This window comes from Emydura macquarii, unplaced genomic scaffold (assembly GCF_026122565.2).
Source record: "Emydura macquarii macquarii isolate MOO-44397 ecotype Brisbane River unplaced genomic scaffold, CSIRO-AGI_Emac_v2 contig_295, whole genome shotgun sequence".
Lineage (NCBI taxonomy): Eukaryota > Metazoa > Chordata > Testudines > Chelidae > Emydura > Emydura macquarii.
The window spans coordinates 11525147-11547873 of NW_027130432.1; the positions used below are offsets into that span (position 1 = coordinate 11525147).

Here is a 22727-nt window from a genome sequence, read left to right on the forward strand (position 1 = left end):
CTCAAGCTGGGCACTCAGAATCAGAGAGGGCTGCTTTTCAAAATGTTGGCCAAGGCACTTGAACTAAAGGGCAGAATAGTTCTTACAAAACTGAAATTTTCCATGGGAACACTTGATATCCATTTGCTGGTCAGCTCTACTTAAACACACATTTTCGTGAGTCTCATTTGATTCGTTATTGGCCAATTGGCAGTGTTTGTTCATCATCTGCTGCGAACTTCATTTGGTAACATGAGACTAAATAAAACATATGAACTGCGAAGCTTTTAGCGCAGTCCATGACAGCTGAGTCTATCGAAGTTTTATTTTCTTTAAGTGGCTAGGGGAAAAAATTCTGCCTGTTTTAAGGGGCTTAAATAACGTCCCACTTAACTGCCCTGAAAATAAACTGCTACTCTCAAAGGAATTCCAGTTGGCAGGAACATCTAGAAATAAAGTGATTGCTGGTTCCTATGGGCTTCAGCTTTTGGTGTTTTCCTGGCGATTAGTCTGAGCCCATTATTTGCTGTTCATTAACAGAGGATGGATAGTATTATCATTATAATGTGTTTTAAAATAAGGTGGGAATCCCCAGCTGGGTGCCATATGATGAAAGAAGCATTGAACCTTTCATAGACAGCCCCCCACAAGGAACTGGTGTCTGGCAGCATATGGGCACCATGCAGTTTGCCTTCTTAATGTGCGTGGGTTCCCCCCAGTCTTTCCAACCTGATGTAGGAGGTGTTTACAAATTCTTCATTAAACTGTGCTCTTAATGTCAGGATTTTTTCCTGTTCACTAACAGGGGACTGTCTTCATTACCCATCATTGCAAAATAAAAGCCAGTCCTTGCTTCCTGTTGCTAGTTGCTGACAAAGCTCACCCTGTCCTGTAGGAGCAGTGCTAATCCTGGTTTCAACTAATGCTCTGGTTGCAGTGGCTTAGGAGAAAGCAAAATTTACATGTGTAAATAGGCAATTATCTACTATATGTATTTAGGATTCACCTTTCTGCAGGGCCAAAAACCTGCTGTGCGTGTATCCTTAAGGAATGGCAGGTGTATTTAAATGTGAGAAATACATGGAAAAAAAACATCTTAATCTTTTCTGCCAGCTTTGCAGAGAAGAGGCTGAAGGCACATTTTCTTTGCTTGTGAAGCCTGCTGCTTAGTGTGTGCTATGCTTCACAGTGATCAGTTGTTTTCGACATCCATTATGGGCAGGACAAGAAGAAATCAGCTCAGTTTGCAGCAAGGGTGATTTTGGTTGGATATTGAAAACCTTTTAACCGGAAGGATAGTTAATCACTAGAACAGGTTAGCAAGGGAGGTTCTGGAATCCTCATCATTGGATATTTTTAAGCGTAGACTGGCCAAACACCTGTCAGGGATAATCTAGGTTTATTTGGTCCTGCTTCAGCACAGGGGGCTGGACTATGCCAACTTGACGCCAGTTGTTGTCTGTTGAAAGTTACTGAAAACATGTCTCCACGCCCTCTCCTTTGTGTTCAACATTTCACTTCCACTGGCTTCTTTTAATCAAGCCATTTTCCTTCCTTCCCAAACCACAGGTGATTAAATACACTTTGGATCCCGTGTGGAAGCCGTTCACTGTGCCTTTAGTGTCGCTGTGTGATGGAGATGTAGAAAAGCTGATCAAGGTAACTCTGTTAGAGAGAGTGTCTCTGAACCTTCCTCTGTTGCTCTGGGTTCTTGTTGCATTATGGTAATCAGCCTCTGACCACGAGGCAGATAGCACGGGAGGAAGGGTGAAGATGGCTTCGAGGCTGAAACTAACACATATATATCGTGAATAGTTGAGGAGGAGTTTGCATGCTACCAAGGAGCAGGTCTACATTTCTACGATAAATCTGGGGTGACTGGTCTTTTTTTAATCCTAAAGTCACATCAGCTGTGTGCAGCTGCTGGGCAAATGTTTCCTGGCAAACTGCAACAGAAATTCCATCACGTGGCATCAATTTGCAAACATCTAGAAGATAATAAGGTAATAAGTAACAATCAGCATGGATTTGTCAAGAACAAATCATGCCAAACCAACCTGATAGCTTTCTTTGACAGGGTAACAAGCCTTGTGGATAGGGGAGAGGCGGTAGATGTAGTATATCTTGACTTTAGTAAGGCTTTTGATACTGTTCCGCATGACCTTCTCTTAAACAAACTAGGGAAATACAACCTAGATGGAGCTACTATAAGGTGGATATAAAACTGGTTGAAAAATGGTTCCCAGAGACTAGATATCAATGGTTCACAGTCATGCTGGAAGGCCATAACAAGTGGGGTTCCGCAGGGATCAGTTCTGGGTCCAGCTCTGTTCAATATTTTCATCAATTATTTGGATAATGGCATAGAGAGTACACTTATTAAGTTTGCGGAGGATACCAAGCTGGGCGGGGTTGCAAGTGCTTTGGAGGATAGGATTATAATTCAGAGTGATCTGAACAAACTGAAGAATTGGTCTGAGGTAAATAAGATGAATTCAATAAGGACAAATGCAAAGTACTCCACTTAGGAAGGAACAATCAGTTGCATACGTACAAAATGGGAAATGACTGCCTAGGAAGGAGTACTGAAGAAAGGGATCTGGGGGTCATAGTGGATCACAAACTAAATATGAGTCAACAGTGTAATGCTGTTGCAAAAAAAGTGAACATGATTCTGGGATGTATTAGCAGGAGTGTTGTAAGTAAGACATGAGTAGTAATTCTTCCGCTCTACTCCATGCTGATTAGCATTGTGTCCAGTTCTGGACACCACATTTCAGGAAAGATGTGGACAAATTGGAGAAAATCCAGAGAAGAGCAACAAAAATGATTACAGGTCTAGAAAACATGACCTATGAGGCAAGACTGAAAGAACCGGGTTTGTTTAGCCTGGAGAAGAGAAGACTGAGAGGGGACATAACAGCTTTCAAGTACATAAAAGGTTGTTACAAGGAGGAGGGAGAAAAATTGTTCTTCTTAACCTCTGAGGACAGGACAAGAAGCAATGGCTTAAACTGCAGCAAGGGAGGTTTAGGTTGGACATTAGGAGAAATTTCCTAACTGTCAGGGTGGTTAATGACTGGAATAAATTGCCTAAGGAGGTTGGAAAATCATTGGAGATTTTTAAAAGCAGGTTAGACAAACACCTGTCAGGGATGGTCTAGATATTACTTAGTCCTGCCATGAGTGCAGGGGACTGAACTAGATGACTTCTCGAGGTCCCTTCCAGCCCTATGACTCTATGATTTGCTGTTCACAGGGATTATCAGCAGGTTGCAGCCTTTAGTTTCCCCCTCCCCGCCCCAGACATCTACAAATAGAGATGTTGGAGTAACCGATAGCAGGTAGTGGCAGTAGGTTGTGATGCTCAGTGGACCAGCACTAGAGGGGAATGAGACACTTTGCCAGGAGGTTTCATAGATAGCTGCTGGCGACAGAGGAATGGTGAGACTTGGGAAGCTTGGTTTCCATTCCAGGCTCTGTAGGGCACAGACTATTCTTCCCTCCAACCTATCCCTGTCCTAGTCCTGTCTCTTCACCATCCCATTCCCGCTCTCTTCATCTAGCCAGTCCTGGTCTCCTCTTCTTAACTTCCTTATCCCAGGCCCAATTCCCCTCCCACCCCCCCAGATTCCCAGTGCCAGTCTTTTCCCCACCTGGCTCACTATCTGTTCCCTCTCCCCCTCTGCCCATGTCCTCTTTTCCCATTGGCTTCCAATCTCCTGCCCCGGACTCCTTGTCCAATCTCAGTGTGTTGTGCTGCCCTTGCCCCCAGATCCTTGCCATGGTTTCCTTGGCCATCCAGTCCTAGTTCTCCCCCTGCATTCCAGCTCCTCGTCAGATGTCTCCCTGCCGATTCCCAATCTCTTTGCCCAGCCAATCCTAGTTTCCCTTTGGCTCCTTATCTGATATCAGCTGCCCACTGCCTCCCATTGCCTCCCAATCATCTCCTTTGTTTTCCTCCCAGGATCTCAGTACCAATCTCATTCCTCAAGGTCTGTCTCCTGTCCCTTCTATGTACAAAGCAGGCAGCTTTCTTCTCATTGCCTGGGCATCAGTGGGGGACACTGAGAGCATAGGAAAGACAGTCGGTCTCCTTGTTTTCAGTTCTGGAGCTCTGCCCAGAGCTGTAATTGGAGGGAAAGTCCTGCTTAGTCCCCACGCTGGAGCATGCTCAGTGCATACAGAATTTTCCAGGGAATTTAGCTGTGAAGCTCTAACAAGTCTCTACTGTGTATGTGCAGTCTGATTTTTGGGGTTTTTTTTCCAAGGGGTTTATAACTTAGCCAAATTTGGGCAAGTCCCAGGTCCGAAGCAAAGAAAAGATCACCAGTTTAACATAGGTAAAACACAGTATGTTCTCAAACCTTGTTTCTGGAAAACTGTTGAACCATTTTGGCTGAAATTTTTCAGAAAAATTCAGCCTGAGGCAGATAGGTCCCTGGAATTAAAAATTTTGGTTCAAGTTTGGCAAAGTTATAAGCAACTGGATATAGGGCCTTAAAATGGGAAGGGTTGAGCAACCTTAACTGCCTCTCATGATTTTAAGAAGTAGACTGTTTCAACTACTACATCTTATTATATGTCAGTAGCAGCAGTTCTTATAATGTCCTACTACAATTTGACATGTCATGAAATAAGGTAAAATCAATAAAAATGGGGAAAAAAAATCTTTTTAAAAACATTCTGAAACTGAAATTTTGGAAATTTCCAGTCTGCACCAGCGCTTGTAGACTGGTTGCTGGTGGTGGTTTAATCACCGTAACACTGAAATCTGCTCCGAATAGGTTAGACCACATGCTGATGGTTTAAAGCACTGTAGGCCAGTCTACACATTCTGTTGCTACCGCTGGTAGGAAATTTCTAGTAATAGACCCGGCGTAGTGCTTAATTTGCAATGAAAGAGGTGCTGGGGCTCAAGCAATTAGATGTCGGGGCTCAAGCAATTTTTTTACTTTCATAACTGATGTGGCTACACCCAGAGGTGCCGGGGCTATGAATTGACAAACCTCAAGGTGCCGGGGTTCAGCCCTGGCACAAATTAAGCACTGATCCCAGCCCCAGAGAAGGGAGCATTCAAAATCATTCTCTGGAGACCCGTGCCCTTGTGGTCAAGGCAGAGTTGTTGCTGACGGGCTTCAAAGAGCTCTGTTCTGCCCCCATTTGCTGACAGAAAGGCTGTTGTGACCCAGGGCCTTCGGGAGGTGGTGTTGGAGTGGTGGGGAAAGCAAAAGAGAGGATAAACCTAAAGGGTGGAGCAAAATGTCGAGCAAAATGTAACCGTGACTCATCTAACCACAAGCAAGACTGGCACCTGTGTCGTGCATGAGAACGATTGGTTCCCCTTCTCTTCCCCAGGTCATGTGCTACGATTACGACAGTGACGGGGGACATGACTTCATTGGGGAGTTCGAGACCTCGGTAGCCAAGATGTGTGAAGCCCAAGACACCTCTCCAGTAAGTACGGAAACACAGCTGGGTCTTAGAACAATGGTTTGGGGAGAAGGAACCCAGGACCCCCTGGGCTCAGGGTTTCAAAAGTGGCTTTTACCACGAGTAACTTCATTTTTGGGTGCCCCCCTGGTGATGCTTTAAAGCAATCCTCTGGCACGCCCCCACCTCCTCTGATAATCAGGACCCTTGAAGGTGTTGGAAATTGGGCGCCCCAAATCACTAGTCATTCTTGAAAATCTTGGCCACGACTGACTCCTCCTTTTCTGACATTCTCCTGCTCTCATGTCTGAACCTGTCGCTGCTGAAAGTGCTTTGTGGCTAAACAGGATCTCTGCCACAGGGGATTGTTTTGGGTCCTCCTGGGCAGCTGGTGGCAATGCTGCTACTCCATTTCATACTGCTGTTTTGCTGCAACATGACACTGAGATGTTTCTCCAGCCCTACTGAAATTTTGGGGTCTTGTTTGAGATGTGGAACGGTTTTGGGAGGGAAAAAAAATTGGGCTGCATAAAATCTTAGAAAGTGCCAGTAGGTTCAAGGTATTAAAGGCATATAATAGACTCCCATTTCCTTCAGCGAGTTCTGGGTTATTATTATTTATTTGTATTGCAGTCACACCTAAAACACCTAACCAAGATCAGGCCTTATCGTGCTGGGTGGTATCCATACAAATCAGGTACGTAAGCACTTCTAGCTCCAGGAGACATACCTGCACTAGCTCTGATTGAGCTAGCGCACTAAAAATAGCAGGGTAGCCATGGAAATGGGAGCCACCCCGAGTATGATCCTGTCTTGGACACTAGGCATGTAGTCGGGCAGCTCACCGTTCACATCACTGTGGCTACACTGCTATTTTTAGCATGCTAGTTCAATCAGAGCTAGTGTAGGTATGTCTACCTGAGTTGGAAATTACACCTCCAGCCCTAATGTTGTTATACACCTAGTAAGAGGCAGTGCCCACCCAAAGAGTTCATCTTCTAAATAGAGCAGACAGAGAAACTGAGGCACAGAGAGGGACAGTGACCTGCCCAGGAAGTCTGTCAGAGCTCGGAATTGAACCTGTTTCCCCTGAGTCCCAACCCACTGCATTAGCTACAAACCCACTTTTTCTCCCAGTCAGACACAAAGTCCAGCCAGAGGGGGTATTAAGGGCTGTGCAGGCCTTATTTAATCCCCTACAAACTCCTCTGTGATGTGAGTGAACGTCATGACGTCATGCAAGATGGGGAAACTGAGGCACAGTGGTGTATTGGCTTGGGAGACTGGGAAGAATGGTTTTCTCATTGCTTGTTTGTGGCAGTGAAGGCTTCCGAGTTGGCTGCCCAACGGAGAAGCGCAGCTATCAGGCCGTGATCTCACGTGAATGAAACAGGACGTGTTGGTGCAGTGAGCATTCCTGTGCATCCTGCTTGTTCCGGTTTGAATTGCTCTGCCAGCGTTTCCTCATTTTGTTTCTCTTAGGGTTTTATTAAGGTGTCTAATTCTGATTCATATAATTTTGCCCTTGCTTTAATATAACTTAAAATGTCACATGCACTGCCAATGAGAGACTCTGTCTCAGAGCAGAGACTGTCATTCCCGCACATCCTAACACCCAGCGAGTGTCCATCTCCTTCAACAGCTAGACCTGAGTGTGCAGAATAGCACGAGCCCAGAGCGTCCAATTGCTCTGCCTGCTGTTGCTTTTGAGCTCTCATTGGGACTGTGCGCATAAATGTCATAGCTTTGGTCCCTCTTCAAACCGCTAGGGAATATCCTGAAAAGACTTGGAAAGTATCTGCATCAAATCCCAGAAGGTGCTTTGCTGCGTATAAGGGTGTGTTTTAATGAAGACCGCACATTCTATTACTGCAGGATAGTGAAAATGGTATTTCCACCAGGCTACTGGTGCTTAAAAGTTTCTCTCAAACAGGCACACTTACTGTCATTGGTTTGGGATTTGGTATCTAAGTGCAGTTTTCGAGGCAACCACTAAATTAGAGCATTCCCTCACCTCCACACATGTGTCAAGTGGGATTGTCTGTACAAACTGCAGACTGCACTTGTGGCAGGAGTGGAGGGGTAGTGTTGAAGTTTGTGTTGCAGTATTGCCCAAAGGAGCCAGTCAGGATCAGGCCCCATTGCATCAGGTGCTGTGCATACACACAGGAAGACACAGTCCCTGCCCTGGAAAGACCTTGTAAGCCCTAGCCACGTTATTGGCTACCCTCCTTGGCTTCTGGTTCTGACTGCTGCTCCTGATGTGGTAGCAGCTGATGTAGTAGCATGTCTTCAGAAATGTCAGCATCTCATTGGAAGGACAGCACCACAGAAGTGACCCATCTGGTATTGTCTGCAAGATGCTATTTGATATAGTTCATTGGGGGAACCTGGCAGTGCATTTTGCCCTCTAAGGCAGTAGCAATGCAATAAGGGCTGGATTAGCTGGAACAGACATACACACGCTACCTGTGCTCAGGCGAAAGCACTAGAATTGGCAGCGTGACCGCGGCATGGGCTAACCTCCTGAGTACAACTCCATCCACTCCCCTGGGTACATATTTGGACAGCTAGCCCAGGCCGCCACCTTTGCCCCTGCAGCCACACTGTGATGTTTAGATGCTACCTCTGGCAGAGCTAGCCTGTGTACATCTTCCCAAACTGGGAATGACACCTCCCAGCTACTGGGTAGATGTAGCCTAAGTCTGCTCCCTGCAGTGCATAAAGGATCCGCTTGGTTCTGATCACCTCCTGAATGCTAAATGTCCACGCCTTTCCCCCATCCTCCAGCCATTCTCTCTACAGACTCAGGTAGCTTTTAAGGTTATTTCTCATTAAAGTAACTGGAAACAATTGAGTTATTCATTTCCTGCTTTGGGATTTTTTCCACTGAAAATGCTGGTACTTGGCCCACATTAGGACACAAGATTCCTAATGTACTTGGCCAAATATACTCTGATTTATAAAAGCTGTAAGAGCTACAATGCTACGGGAAGGTGAATGCTGGTCCCATTTGCAAATGAGTCGAGGTCTAATTTACTGGCTGTCTAGAATGGTGCCTGTTGATAATGTGGGGTCTTCTCCGAGTGCTTGCTCATGTCCATTCCCAATTTAGGTGTGTGTGCGCGCCACATGCTCCGGTGCCAGAAAACTTTTTCCCCCAAGTGGTACCCATAAGAGCCAACTCTAGCGCCCTCTGCAGCGGGGTGCCCATGTGCTCGCATATAGGCGCCGTCGGCTCCTCCTCCCTCTCAGTTCCTTCTTGCTGCCAGTGATGGTGCTGGAATGCCGCTTGCCTTCGCAAGTTCTCTTGCTAAAACCTAGTGGTTTATTGATTGTTCTAGTGTATATAGTTAATAGTTTGGTTATAGTTAGTACTAGTTTGTTAGTTGTTAGAGTTCCAGGGTCAGGGCATGCCCCGTTCCCTGGGATTTAAACCCTGCACTTCATGTAAGAAGCCTACGCCAAGAAGCTTCCTGCATCAAAGTTGTGTAAAGTGTCTGGGGGAAGCGCACGTCTACAGGGCCAAGTGGAAGTGCTTCACGTGCTGGATGGCTGAGCAGGGCGTTTCCCCGATGGAGGCATCGATCCCAACGATCTTGGAGTATCTGCTCCACTTGAAACATGGGGGATTGGCCTTCTCGTCAATCAAGGCTCATTTAGCGGCCATATCTGCTTTTCACCTTTGGTGGAAGGTTAAAACAGTTTTTTTTCCATGAAATGACAGCTCGGTTTCTTAAGGGATTAGAAAGGCTTTTCCCGCTGATAAGAAACCCTCCTCTGCAGTGGGATTTGAACTTGGTCCTCTCCAGACTCACTGGGACACCCTTTGAACCCATGGCTTTGTGCCTCCTTACATACCTGTCCTGGAAGGTCACCTTCCTGGTGGCTATTACATTCGCCAGGTGTGTTTCAGAGATCAGGGCATTAACATCAGAGCCACCTACACGGTGTTTTATATGGACAAGGTCCAGCTACGCCTGCACCCGGCATTTTTGCCTAAGGTGGTCTCCCATTTTCACCTTAATCAGGAGATTTTCCTACCTGTCTTTTGCCCCAAACTGCACAGCTCCAGTGAAGAGAGGCGCCTGTGTTTTACATCAACAGAACCAAACCCTTTCATCATTCTACACAGCTCTTCGTGGCGGTTGCGGACCAGATGAAGGGTCTGCCAGTTTCCTCACAGCATATTTCGAAGTGGATCATGGCCTGCATCCAGCCTGTTATGAGCAGGCTGGAGTTGCACCTCTGGTGTCCTTGACAACCAACCCACTCAACGAGAGTGCAGGCATCATCTGTGGCCTTCCAAGCACATGTCCCCTATATTGGACAACTATATTGGCAGGGCAGCTACCTGGTCATCCGTGCATACCTTCGCGTCCCACTGTGCCTTGATGCAGCAAAGCCGGGATGATGCTGGCTACGATAGAGCGGTGCTTCAAGAGTCACGACCATGAACTGCCCACCTCCGGAGACACTGCTGGTGAGTCACCTAAATTGGGAGTGAACATGAGCAAGCACTCGAAGAAGAAAGAACGGTTACTTACCTTATAACTGTTGTTCTTCGAGATGTGTTGCTCGTATCCATTCCACACCCGCCCTCCTTCCCCTCAGTCCGAGTTCCAGCAAGAAGGAACTGAGAGGGACGGGAAGCCGAAGGCGCCTATATGCGGGCTAATGGGCACGCCGCTGCAGGGGGGGCTAGAGTCGGCTCCTACGGGTACCACTAGGGGGAAAAGTTTTCCGGCACTGGTGCATGTGGTGCACACACACATCTAAATTGGGAATGGACGTGAGCAACACATCTCGAAGAACAACAGTTACAAGATAAGTAACCATTCTTTCTCTCTAACCTAGTAACGCTCCTTCTTTCATCTTTCTCTCTCCCTTTGCTTGGTCATTCTCCCTGAAGTATGGCCTCTCACTCCTGGCCACACCTACATCTACAGATAGTCCCTGTAACTTACGCAGTTTGACTTTCTCCTGCAAACTTTCTGTTTGTAGAGAGGACGTAATACTGCAGAGAAGAAGGATGGTTTTGTGGTTAAAGTTGGACCTCAGGAGATCTCGACTGGATTCCTGGCTCTGCCACAGATTCCTTGTATGAGCTTGCGCAAGTCATTTAATCTCTCTGTGCCTCCAAACCCCACCTGTGCAGTGGGGATAACAACACTCCCATCCCATACATTGCTAGGCATTAGGACTGCCTTTTACAGATACATCGCCTAGGAGAATAACATCCTCATCTTGGCTAGAGCTAATCTAGGTGCTATACAATAACTGTTCAAGAAGACAGTGTAACAGGTAAATACTGACATTCCCAGATCTCCTGCATACGTCACACCTTTATTGTATATATGCATAGAAAAATGGGAGGTTTATGAAGAAAGGTGGTGGCTGAGGCACTTCTCAGTAATAGCTTATAAATAGAACAGGTACGTACATTTGTTTACCCAGTGAGTAATCATCCTCTGCCTTCCCACAGCTTGGACTCTCATCTGTTCCCACTTTCTGCTCTGTCTAGTACCCAGTGCTCCTAATACAATTACTTGCTATGAATAACCCAGGCAGCCTCTTTATTGCGGAGCTGAAGCTGTAAGCTGTGTGTCTGCTCCTTTTGTCTACGACAGCTCTCCCACGCCATCTGTTTGGCAACATGATTCAGACTCAGTTTCCCACTAATCTCAGTTCCTCTTAACATGCCTGTATTGGCTAAAGCCAAGGCAAGGGGCTGGGTTCATATTTTCCCCATTCGGGTTTGCCCTCTGCTGGGAATATATTTATAGAGCTGTGATCTTAAACACACCCGGGAGTCGCTATGGGGTAGATTTTCAAGGGCTTAGTATCCACAGTTGGTCAAAGTCTCTTTCAAAAGATCTCAGCATTGTGGATGGAGCCAGATTTTCAGAAACAGGACATTGCTGCACGTCTTCCGAAACCTGGCTATTTGTTTAGGTGCCCAAATGGGAGCTGAGCCTTTTTTGAAAATCTCATCCCTAGGTGACCATTTAGGGAAGAGAAACCTAACCCTCCTCTCTTCCCCCCACCCATATCATCTTGTCAAATAAAAAATGGCCTTGCTTAGCAGATAATGAGTTGGTGATTCAGGTGATTCCGTGAGTGAGATGAATCTAGTAAGACGTAAGATAGACGCATAATGGTCCTTCAGTGTATCACATAGTGAATAGAGCCGGGGGACGGGAGGCTTTGATTTTACTGCCACTGGTAAGTCACTGAACTGCTCTGTGCTCCCAGTTCCCCATCTGTAAAATGGGGCTAGAGCATGTGCATGTTATCTTCTGTTCTGAAATGCCAGCTGGCTACCATTGCAAAGGATGATATAGCAATGACTTGGACAGAGGACTGGGGTGAGACTTCAAAAAAGGCCAAGTGGCATAGGACAGAAATTTGTGTGGGCCCCGTATTTACCTGCACGTGACCTGGGGTGCTGCCTGCCCACCTTATTCTGTATCGAGTTCAAGCTTCAGCTCTTTCCCTTCAAAGCTGTTTGCGGCTCTGCTTCTGCTCTCCCCCTGTGACCGTCCAAGCGTCTGTCTTGGATTCTGCCCCCCTTTGAGGCCTCCTCCTGCTCCCAACCTCACATGTCACTTCCTACACGGGCCACAACTTCCCTCTCCAGATGCCTCTGCCCTCACCACCTCAACACCCACCAAATCCAACAAGAACAATCTTTCCCTTCTGCTCAGTTAACAATACTTGGATGTGGAGCAAGGGGACCTCAAGGAGGAGTGAGTAGAGAGGTGGTATTACCTCTGCATATGGCATTTGGGAGCCCATTGCTGGAATCCTGTGTCCAGGTCTGGTGTCCACACTTCCAAAAAAGCTGCAGAATTGTGGAAAAGGGGTTCAGAAAAGAGGTACAAGAATGATTCGTGGGCTGGGAAACATGCCTTACAATGCGAGACTTTAAGAAGCTTAATCTATTTAATTTCTTCAAGAAAAGGTTCAGAGGTGACTTGATCCCAATCTACATGCACCTGCAGGGGGAAAATAATTCTGTTAGTAGGCAGCTTTTTTAGGAGCGAAAAACTCATAATGAGATTCAGGGGTTGGAGGCTGACGCAATACAAATTCACACGAGAAATAAGGCATGCATTTTTAAGTGAGGGTGACCAACCATTAGAACTACTGAAGAAAAAACTGGGGTGTCATTTGTGCTTCTGAAGGAGTCTCTCCCTATCCCGTTACTGCTGAAAAATCGCTGCTGGATTGAATTGCTTTCTGAAGAGCAGATGTCTTCCTTGGCAATGGAACAGATTGGTAAAGTCCCAGGGAAGAATGCACCATTTCCCCACTTGCAATGGCTTCCTCTCAACCTCCCACACCCTTTAGGTAACCCAAGGTGACTCTATGTTGGGGACAGAAATTAGCAGGGTCTGAGCACCTCTGAAAATCAAGCCAAAGGTGTCTCCAGGTGAGTACCTAAAAAACTAGAGGTTACCCAGCGGGCCTCAGCCTCTGTGCCTCATTTTCCCCCACTGTCAAATGGAGCTAACTCATAAGGTTCATTCGTGTCTATTAAGCACTCTGAAATCCCTGGACAGAAGATGCTGCGGAGATGCAAGACATTATTATTATTTATTGTTTTAAAGATGAAAAATCATTAAAAATGAAGAATAATTTAATATTAACAATTAATTATTGTTAGATGGTTTTGCTCGTTGCAGCAATTGGTTTACAGTGGGAGACTCAGCTGTCAGCCGAGAAGGATTTAGGTAACCTATCAGCACTCGGGTGTATGAGTTCCAGACTGCCAGCTCGCTATACCACTCTGAATGGGATGACCAGCCCTTGTCGGAGCTTTGCTTTCACACTGTGTGTTGTGTCTTGTTTGTTGCAGCTAGAATTAGAATGCATTAACCCCAAGAAACAAAAGAAGAAAAAGAATTACAAGCACTCCGGCGTCATCATTGTGAAATCCTGCAAAGTAAGTGCAAAGCTTTTTAAAAAGCAAAGATATCTGTCTTTCGGGGAGCAGTGTACATATTGTAGGTGATTCAGGAGCACAATCCCAATAGAAAAACTGGGATGGACCTAGTGATGCAAATCCACTAGTCAAGTGATGCTAACCTGCTCTCCCAGCAGGGCATACATTGATGATCCTGTAGAATTAGGCGACATGTAGAGCATGGATTATCGAAGGCTGCTGTGGAGTAGGCCAGCATGAACGTACAAGCGCATGTTTGTGCTTCCTGTTCCGGCTCTACCCATCACTTTCACCTGCTGTGGCAAACTACAAGGGCCCTCCGCCTGCTTTACGGTAATAACCCTCCTGAGAGGACGCAGAAGTCTCTATACCATTTAATGATGGCCTAAAATTGTAGGGACCTGCACAGAAGCAGGTGATTAACAAGCTGGTAAGAAGAGGGACATGGAGGTTGGAGTCGTGCTCTTTGACTCAAGTTACTGGGTGGGCTCTGACTTATTTTAGCATGCAAGGATGTGCTCAGTATCCCGAGTGGCCATAAATAAAACACAGTACACTCCCGATAGTTCTTAAAGGTGGAGGGAGATAAAACCACCACTTCACGCTGTGCTGAGGGGAACAGACAATGGCATAAGGAGTCTTCCCCCTTCAGGGGATTGAAATGACACTGCTCAGAGGTCTGGGACCTGCCAGACTCAGTCCTGAACTGGTGCCAAGCCATAGCTGCTAGATCAGTGGAGCAATGACTCTTCGAGGCCAATTTCCATCAAATCTCCAGGGCTAGCAATTTACATGGTAGCCTTGGCGGTTCACGAGTCATTAGATGAGAAATCACGCTGTCCGGATTGCTGTCTGCATTTTTCACCCTTTCCCCCTCCCCTCCCCCCAACTCGAATTCCTCCATTGCTTTAGGATCTGCTACCTCAGACTACTAGATCCGGATGCCATACTTATATCCATCGGGAAGGCTGGAATCGCAGCTTTCAAACCATCATAAAGCCTCAAACTCTAACTGCTGTAGTTTGAGAGATGCTGGCCACTAAAATGCTGGTGCAGTTGCAGTGGAGAAGGAAACGGTGGTAATTGGAAGGCTTTATTCTCAAGAACCATTAGGACCCGAATCACTTTTAGAGACTGGGGTAGATGCTTTTAGGCCCCTTAAGTATTTCCAAGAACTGATTACTGAACCATTAATAGGAAAGACAACTTCAGTCTGTGCATGGGTTCCCTCCAGCGTGGGTCACGAGTGACTCTGCACCCTCTGGCTGCTGCCTGGTGCTCCATGTTAAAATAAGTTGCTGCTGTCAGCCCAGTTCCTAATGTCACCCAAAAATTAATCACAGTTTAAGCAAGAAGCAAGCGTCTGAATGGGTCATGGAAACCGCCCGCCCGTCTCATCCCCTGAGGCAAGGGCTGAGGTGGGATAGTCTGCCCTTTTCTTTACTGTCTCTACTCTTTTTAGCATTGACGTAGCTCACTGGCTGTTACAGGTCTGCCCCATCCATGTCTGATCTGCAGCGAGTGAGTCTGTGACAGCCCTAGCGGGAGGAGCTCTTTGGTTCACGCTATAGCAGCCTGTGTTTCTTAGCTCTGGACGTGCCTAGTCCAACCCCGGTGTGTTAGCCCAGAGGGTGGTCATCATGCTGCTACCTGGGCGCCTTCTGGCAGCGCTGCATTAGCTATTGATGTAGAAATGAAATGCAGCCTTGGGAAATGAAGACATTTCGCCACATTCACTTCTCCCTGCATAAGTAGAGAGTTTGAGAGAACAGGAGGCAAAATGCCAGTGGCTTGACAGTTATATAACTTTTTTTTAAGCTTTCCAGGACTTTAGTGATGATGAAGGGTGCTGAGATGCAGCTTTGAAAGTCTTTCTTCTTTCTTTCAGATAACCAGAGATTACACCTTCCTCGATTACATCCTTGGAGGCTGCCAGTTAATGTTTACTGTAAGTAATTCTGTTGCTTCTTGTCCATCAACTGTATTGAATTAAAAATGTAATTGGTTGGGGGCTCTGGATTGGGGTCTGTGCATTGGGCAAACGTTTTTAAAGGTCATCGGAAGCTAGCTGGCTTAGCCAGAGAGAGAGGCTGCTGTACGAAAGACCACCAGGCGTAGGTAGCTTGTCTTTTATAATTGCAAAGAAGCCTTTGTCTTCACTCTTAGGCCTTGCCCACTCTAAGATTTTATCCACCAGCAGAGCTATGCTGATGTATTTGCAGTGTCGGAAACCCCTAGTGGAAACACAACTTACCCTAGTGTATTGTCATTTTTTTCGCCAATGCAACTTCTTCTAACCAGGGTGAGCAGCACCAGCATAAATAGTGACTACACAAGGGGTTTGCCCCCGTGAAACTACATCAGGAGGTGTCAGAGCCTGTTGATTTTGGATTCACAGCCTTTCAGGGCTTTGTACAGGCTCGCTCAGGGGCCACGTGTGACACAAAGAACGGCAGGATCAGCTACATCGTTTTTGTTGCCTGTAGTTGGCCCGAGTTATATATATGTATCATGAATGCGCCCACACAGTCATAGCGATTATGCATGCTTCTCAGGCCAATGGTTACCCACGCCTTTCGGTTCATGGTCCATGTTCACGTTTTTCTGAAGACCTGACCCAAGCAATCCCCTCAGAAAGTCTCCCTGATGGCTGGAAGTTCTACAGCTTGCACGTTTTAGTCCTGTTCGTTTGTAGGTGTGTGTCTCTGACTCTCAGAAGTTTAACTGTCAGTCAGTACATCTCACGGGTATCGTCCATGGTCCAAGAACCCTGCCTCTTCCCAGTACAGCCAGTATTAAATGCTGGAGTAGCATTTTTTCTGCTTCCTCTTCAAGAGGTGCCTCCTCCTCTCCCCATCTCGTTTTGGGCCTGCGTGTTTGGCTGAGCTGAGCTATGTTTCAGTTTGGCTCAATTTCTAGCCAGTTGGGCTGTTAACTCTCCAGCATGTGACAAATCTTCATTGATGCCCCTGGCCAGTGTTCTCTAGTTCAGGTTTGAACACCTTTGAACCCAGTAAGAAATTAGAATATATTTCTTATGGGTCCTTTTCCAGAAACTCTCCACTCTGCTGCCTCATGGAGCGTGTGCAGAGGAGACAGTTGTTTGCGGGTTTTTTTTTTTACCAGAACCAGGGAGCAGTTTTCAAGATCAATGAAGATCAAACTTCCTCCAGAACCTTCACTTAAAACTACCAAACCTTTTTTAAGATTTGAAAAAGTTCCATTAATTTCTCCCCATTATTTTTCCCATTGGCAACTGCCTCTGCACTTTCTGATTCTGGCTAGAAGCAGAAGTTCCATAAAATACTACAAATGAGCCTGTTCTTGGAGTCTTTTGTGCCTGAAGATGAACCAGGAAGCTTTGGGAGTCTCATGTGGGAGAGAACCATTCTTGGTGAGAGCTCCAGTTAACTTCTGCAAACCTGAGAAGTTCAGAGGTGGCTCCAAGTTCTTTGGAGCTTTATTCTTACCCAGCTGACTCTCTGAATCTTCTTCTGAGTCTCGCAGTCACTGGTTAAGGCTAGAGTAATTTTGCCTTGAAGAGCTGATCTGATTTTGAGTGGAATTCATTTGTTTGGAAAGTTGCTGACGTGTGCTTTGCACGTAATGAGAGAATTTCAGTGTTTCCATTTGCATTTCTAGCCCTTCTTGTTTGATCCAGAGTGCATCTGATTTGTTTGGGAGCATCTCGAGAGGAAATGACAGCCCGCAAGTTTAACCGCTTAATAAAATGGATGTTTTTTCCTCCAACCCTTTAATTTCTGAAAATACCCTTTTTTAGTACAGCGTCTAGAGATCTGTGTGTGCATGCAGCCTGTCAATTTTTATTTGTTGCCTAAAAAGAAATAGGAAGCGAGGGGGGGCGAGATGTGTGGCGGGGGGAGGAAGCGTTACCATAGAAACAGAAATGAATGCAAGATCTTTTTATATGCAGCTCAACTGTTGTGTTGAGGTCTTAGAGCAAAAGAGTGAACAAAAGGGAAAACGACTAAGTTTATTCGTACCACCAAACTCTTGTGTACACCAGCATGAAAATCTGAAATCCACCCCATAGTTTAATGATCTAGCAGTAATTGGCCAGCTTCGTTGTTTGTTTTTTTTCCAAAGGGAATGTTTCTTTGATTAGCGTTTCAGTCAGGGTAGTTCTTCACTTGTTATATTGTAGGCACAGTGCAGAGTTGGAATACCAGCAGCACCTGCTGGGTGTTGACTTGAAGAGCAGCTGCAGAGAGGGCAGCCGGAATTATGAAAGATTGTCTGTCAACAAGCGCCCGGGGCTGCACTGAAGTTCACATTGTGTCAAAGGAGACTTTGAAAAGCTGAAGGAAGAGGCTGATGCTGAAAAGAAACACACAAGCAGCAGGAAATTGAGTACTAAAAATGGCACTTCCCTGGCCATCCAGTTGCTTTATGCTTAAGGGAATTCAAAACTTGAGACGAACACTCTCAGCTTTTGCCCACTTGGCTCCCCGTTAATCTTCCACTGGTGGTGCTGCAGGGGTTGTTGGTGTCTGTTTATGTACAAGGAGAGAGAGGATAGGGACTGAGAACCAGAAGACACAGGCTCCCTTCCCTTGTCCTGGTGTGTGCCTGGGGAGAATCACTTCGCCAACCTGAGACTGTTTCCCCTCCTACCCTTTGTTTGGATTATGAGCTGTTCTGGCCAGGAACTGTGTCTTATTGTGTGTCTGTACAGTGCCTAGCACAAGGGCTGATCTCAGCTGTAGCCTCTGGCTGCTAATGGGATACAGATAGATGTATATGTCTCAGGGTAGAAAAACAAACCTGTGAATGTGACATCTTTGTGCTAACCCTGGGATCATTCTGTCTCTGCAAGTCTGGTAGGCAATGGGGTACTGCACCAAAGGGCTCAGCATTAAAAACCTCCATGGGATAGATTCTGTTTCTAAGAAACATCTTTTGCAGGGATATGTGAGGGAAGCCAGTGGAAAGTACTTCCCCCCTCCCCCCACCCCCCCCAATCCATTTCTTTTTCTAGAGCATTCATTTGCTTCTGACTTAAGGACCAGCAAACCATTCTGGATAAAATCAGAGCTGATCTGTTTGCATCCCAAACCTAAATACTGGAATCACAAGAGGCAGGTCCCACAGGCTCTCAGCTACCTCTGCTGGGTGTGACCTTGAATCCTTGTTGGGCAGCATTTCCATCTTGTCAGGCCGTAGAAGTATTGGTGCCAAGTGACACCTAAAAAGAAAAGATCAGGAGAACCGAACTTCTGTGAGCCAAACTGATCCCTGGTGTAAGTTGGCATCAAAGGAATTTCCCAGGGGTGAATTTGCCTCATACCACTCTAGTAGACACTATCCCTGAGTGATAAAAACAAGATATTTGGATTGACTGGGCCTAACTCAGAGATGTTATCACAGGGGATGAGGGGCATGTTGGGAAGTGAGCATGATTTTAGTTTAGTCACCAAGGAAGTGGGAGGGAGCTGGACTGTAGTAGGAATATCACCTTCCTGTGGGTGTTTTTTCCTTTCCATCCCCCACTGAACTCAGCTCACCTCTGGAGTCACTTTATTAATGCAGAGTGCATGTGCAGTGTCAGCCTTGTGCTTCGTAATGGGGCTTTAGGCACTCTGCTCAGACCTGGCCAGAGGAGAACTGTGACTGTGCAAGGTGCAGGACAAAGGAGAGTCAGCTGTTGGTGTGTAATTTATTTGCCAATTGCACCATCACTTAGGTCACCTCTGGATTTGGCCCAATAGTTGCTAGGCCACCAGTAGGATTTCTTCTGTTGCACTGAACATGCAGAGTAAAATTCAGCTCTGGTGTAACACCACTGAATTTGGCTCCTGGAGCTTCTTCCTAGGCTCAGTACTTTGGAGTGGACAGGATGGAAAGCGCAGAGGACCTCCTCTTGCACTTCAATCCTTCCGATTCCAGCTGTAAATAGGAAGCACAGAGGCACATGACGTAGCTGAGGCCAAAAATTTCAAAAGTCGCCACTGACTTTAGGTGCTTTATATTTTGGTACCCAACTTTATCTGCTTTATTTTGGGCCTGGTTTTTTTCCAGATCTTCTGTGGACCTGAAATGAAAATTAACTTCAGCATGCGCCACTGGTACTCAGCACTTCTGGGAATCTGTCTCACGGTCCTCTAAGTTGGACACCCAAAAATGACAGTTGTGCCCAAAACAGAGGTCACTTTTGAAAAATTTAGACCTGATCCTCAGAGGGTGTAAAACCTAGACTGAATAGACGCTGCTTTTAATCAGCTAGCCAGTGCAAAAGAATTGAACTTCTAGAAACTTTCAAAAGTTTTGGCTTGGGGTGAGGTTAGTTTACGTTTTGTCCAAACTGCTTTGCTGATCCCGGAGTGAAAATATTCATCATGAAAGGGGTGGGGAGGGAAGACGGTGACGTTTTCTGTCTGGTCAATAGAAGTGGTGGCTGGGTTTATAATGGAGATTTCTACAGGTCTTTGCTTCTGTCTTCCTATTCAGGTTGGAATTGACTTCACAGCATCCAATGGGAATCCACGGGACCCCTCCTCGTTGCACTATATCAATCCCATGGGAACAAACGAATACTTGTCAGCTATTTGGGCAGTCGGACAGATCATTCAGGACTATGACACGTAAGTACTGCCTCTTCCATTTGGCTCATCGATGCTTGGCCCAGAGTGTTCTCTTCCCTCGCTAGGGTATTGGTAGGATATGTTCCATTCATTGCCAGTGCTCATAGGAAGCATGGTCTATTAGGGTGGGGTACTTGACTCTGCACTTTGCTTGCTGCATGACCTTGAGCAAGTCACTTCCCCTCCATGAGTCTCGATTTCTCCATCTGTAAAATGGGGTTAGATACCCACCTAAGGTGATGCTCTTTGAGATCTGTGGATGAAAATTGGCATACATTCAAGCTGTTTCATCCATGAATTGCCTAACAAATACAGAAGAGAATCTCTCCTTTCTTCTTCGTTTGGAAGGAGTGGAATTCAAACATAAATGGGGTGTCGAAAATAATCTCATCTGCCCTTGCACCATCAAAGATCAAGCATTATCTCACTTAAGGGTAGGTCTGCGCTGCACACTTAGCCTGGCTCTGTGGCACCTAGCCTCGTGGACTCCACGTTTCCAACACTGTACTTGAGCATTGTGAACCTGGGCTTACAGTTGCTGGGTCTCAGAATCGTGCTAATGCATCCATACTGCATTTCACTCTGGTCTGCAGTTTGAGCAGCATCCACACTGCAAGATGACAAGGCTTGCACTTGAATCACAGCAGGACTCAGGCTCTGACCACCCACTTAGCAGAGTCCTAGGACCCAGGTCCTGAGTGTTTACTCACTCAAGTCAGACTGATTTGTGTGAGTACAGAAGCCAGGCTTGGGCTCAAATCTGAGTCAGAGCCTGGGCTTAGTGTCCAGTGTAGACATACCCTTAGAGCTTATCTACATGGTGGGATAATGTGGGCTATGGGGATATGGTTTCTAAAATACACTAATGTGTTGCATATTAATTGGCCTATATAGACCCTGCTGGTGCACTGCTAAAATGCACTAGGGAACCTTTAGTGAGCTCCAGCAGTCTGCACGAGCCAATGCACAATGCACTGGTGCACTTCAGAAATCACACCCCCATCGTGTGCATTGCAGCTCCATGTAGACAAGCCCTTACAGTGCGTGTGAGCTGTTCATTTGAAAAGCAGATGTCCTCAGCCTAGTATCTATTACCATAAACAGCTGCGCTAACACCTGCCTGTGTCCCTTGACCGCTTGTGAGCTCCCATAGGGTGACATAAAATCAACCCTTATGTTAAAAATCAATAAATAAAACAATCCTAGGAATGTCGGTGTTGTTGCCAGCTCTCATGTTTACAGTAGGGAGTCGTGCAATAGCGGGTGCTTTTCTTAAATCCTGAACTCCGGCAGTCATGCAATGATGGGAGAATCTCCGCTCTGGCTTAAAAAGAGAGGAAATTTCTGGCTCTTGTGGTTGCAGAGCAAAGCTTGAAAACATGACCCCTAAAAGGCTTAAAAACCTGAAAGCAAATAAAGACCCCACGTTTATCGGCCTAAGAATCGTGCGATTTTAAAAAGATAATCTTGTGATTTTGTGACTGCTTGGGAATGACTGTGAGAAGGTACCTCAGATCTGCAGTAACCACTGGCTGCTACAGGTGCTGAGTAGCTGTCAGAATCCTAAGACCTTTCATGAGTAAAGATGTGCTATTTTATATTTGGGGAGGGGAGGCAAATTTAGTAACATTTTCTGGGTGTGTTTTGTTTTTTTTTAAGAGACAAAATGTTTCCTGCTCTGGGATTTGGCGCCCAGTTACCACCAGACTGGAAGGTAAAGTACTCTTCTTTCCACATACTCTGCATGTTTAAAATGTGTGCATTCAGTGATGGCACTTGAGCAGGAATAAAGCAATCTGTGGCTTCCTGTGGGTTCAGAACAGAATGGCTGCCTGTTGCATCTGCAAAAGCTTTTTATGCAGGGAAGGGTTTGGGGGGATGGGATAGAAGGGCTCTGGTTTTTAAGCCTTTGGAGAATGAAAAATGATTTTGTGTGTGTGTGTTGGGGGTGGGGATGGAGGCTGGCAGCCAATTTCTCCCTCCCTTTCAAGCTGGCATCAAAGCAGCAACATTGGCATTAATTGGCAGAGTCAGCCATTGAGTCACTCTCCTGGCAGGAGGCAGGAACGATGCGGGGTAAGTGGCAGGGCCTACCTGATAAGTGTGTCAGACAAAGAGGAGAAAGTCAAGGGGGCTGGAAACTGAATGTCCGTTGGGTAACGTTTTACAGCTAGAAGGTGGAAATGGAACCAGAAAACAGTCATAGGTTTAAAATCATTAAACCTTAAGGATCATATCTTGTTCAATCTATGTTCTTGTGTGTTGAAAGCCAGTCACTTCCGGTACTGGATCTTGGCGAATCTCCCTAAAACCATGTTGATCTTCATTGGGAGCAGGCACTCAAATGGTTAAAGCAGCCGGGCTGCTGCAAAAGCATGTGTCAAAAAAAAAAAAATCTCACCTAGCATATGGTGCGGTGCACATAGCATCCTTACAAACCCCTCCGTGTCAGCGTTTCCACAGGAAACATGCCTTTCTGCTTATTGTTGTAACATCCTGCAGAGACTTTGGACTAGCTGGCATAATTAAGATCCTAAAGAATTCACAACCATGGCTCACAGAAGAACCAGTGCATGACAGTACAGGGCATATTAGAGTGTATGTGATCCTTCAGCTGAGCTTCTGACTCTGTCTAAATACTGGGCCATATTCGTCCGCGGTGGAACTTCTTCAGAGTCTATGGATGAATTTAGTCCATGGAATCTTGCTGTTTTAAGACTTGTAGTAAATTAGCACACAGCAAATCTCTCCGTGTTTTTGAACAG

At 46.1% G+C, this 22727-nt stretch overlaps 1 protein-coding gene across 3 annotated transcripts in view; it reads left to right on the forward strand.

The window, feature by feature from the left end:
- Nucleotides 1-22727, forward strand: part of CPNE2 (copine 2) — a 157286-nt gene that overhangs the window by 89627 nt on the left and 44932 nt on the right. For all 3 annotated transcript variants that reach the window (XM_067552185.1, XM_067552176.1, XM_067552167.1), the window contains exons 7-12: nucleotides 1549-1638; nucleotides 5338-5436; nucleotides 13274-13360; nucleotides 15249-15308; nucleotides 19829-19962; nucleotides 21622-21676. In XM_067552185.1, coding sequence (XP_067408286.1) covers nucleotides 1549-1638; nucleotides 5338-5436; nucleotides 13274-13360; nucleotides 15249-15308; nucleotides 19829-19962; nucleotides 21622-21676 — 525 coding nt within the window. The remainder of the gene's footprint in view (nucleotides 1-1548; nucleotides 1639-5337; nucleotides 5437-13273; nucleotides 13361-15248; nucleotides 15309-19828; nucleotides 19963-21621; nucleotides 21677-22727) is intronic.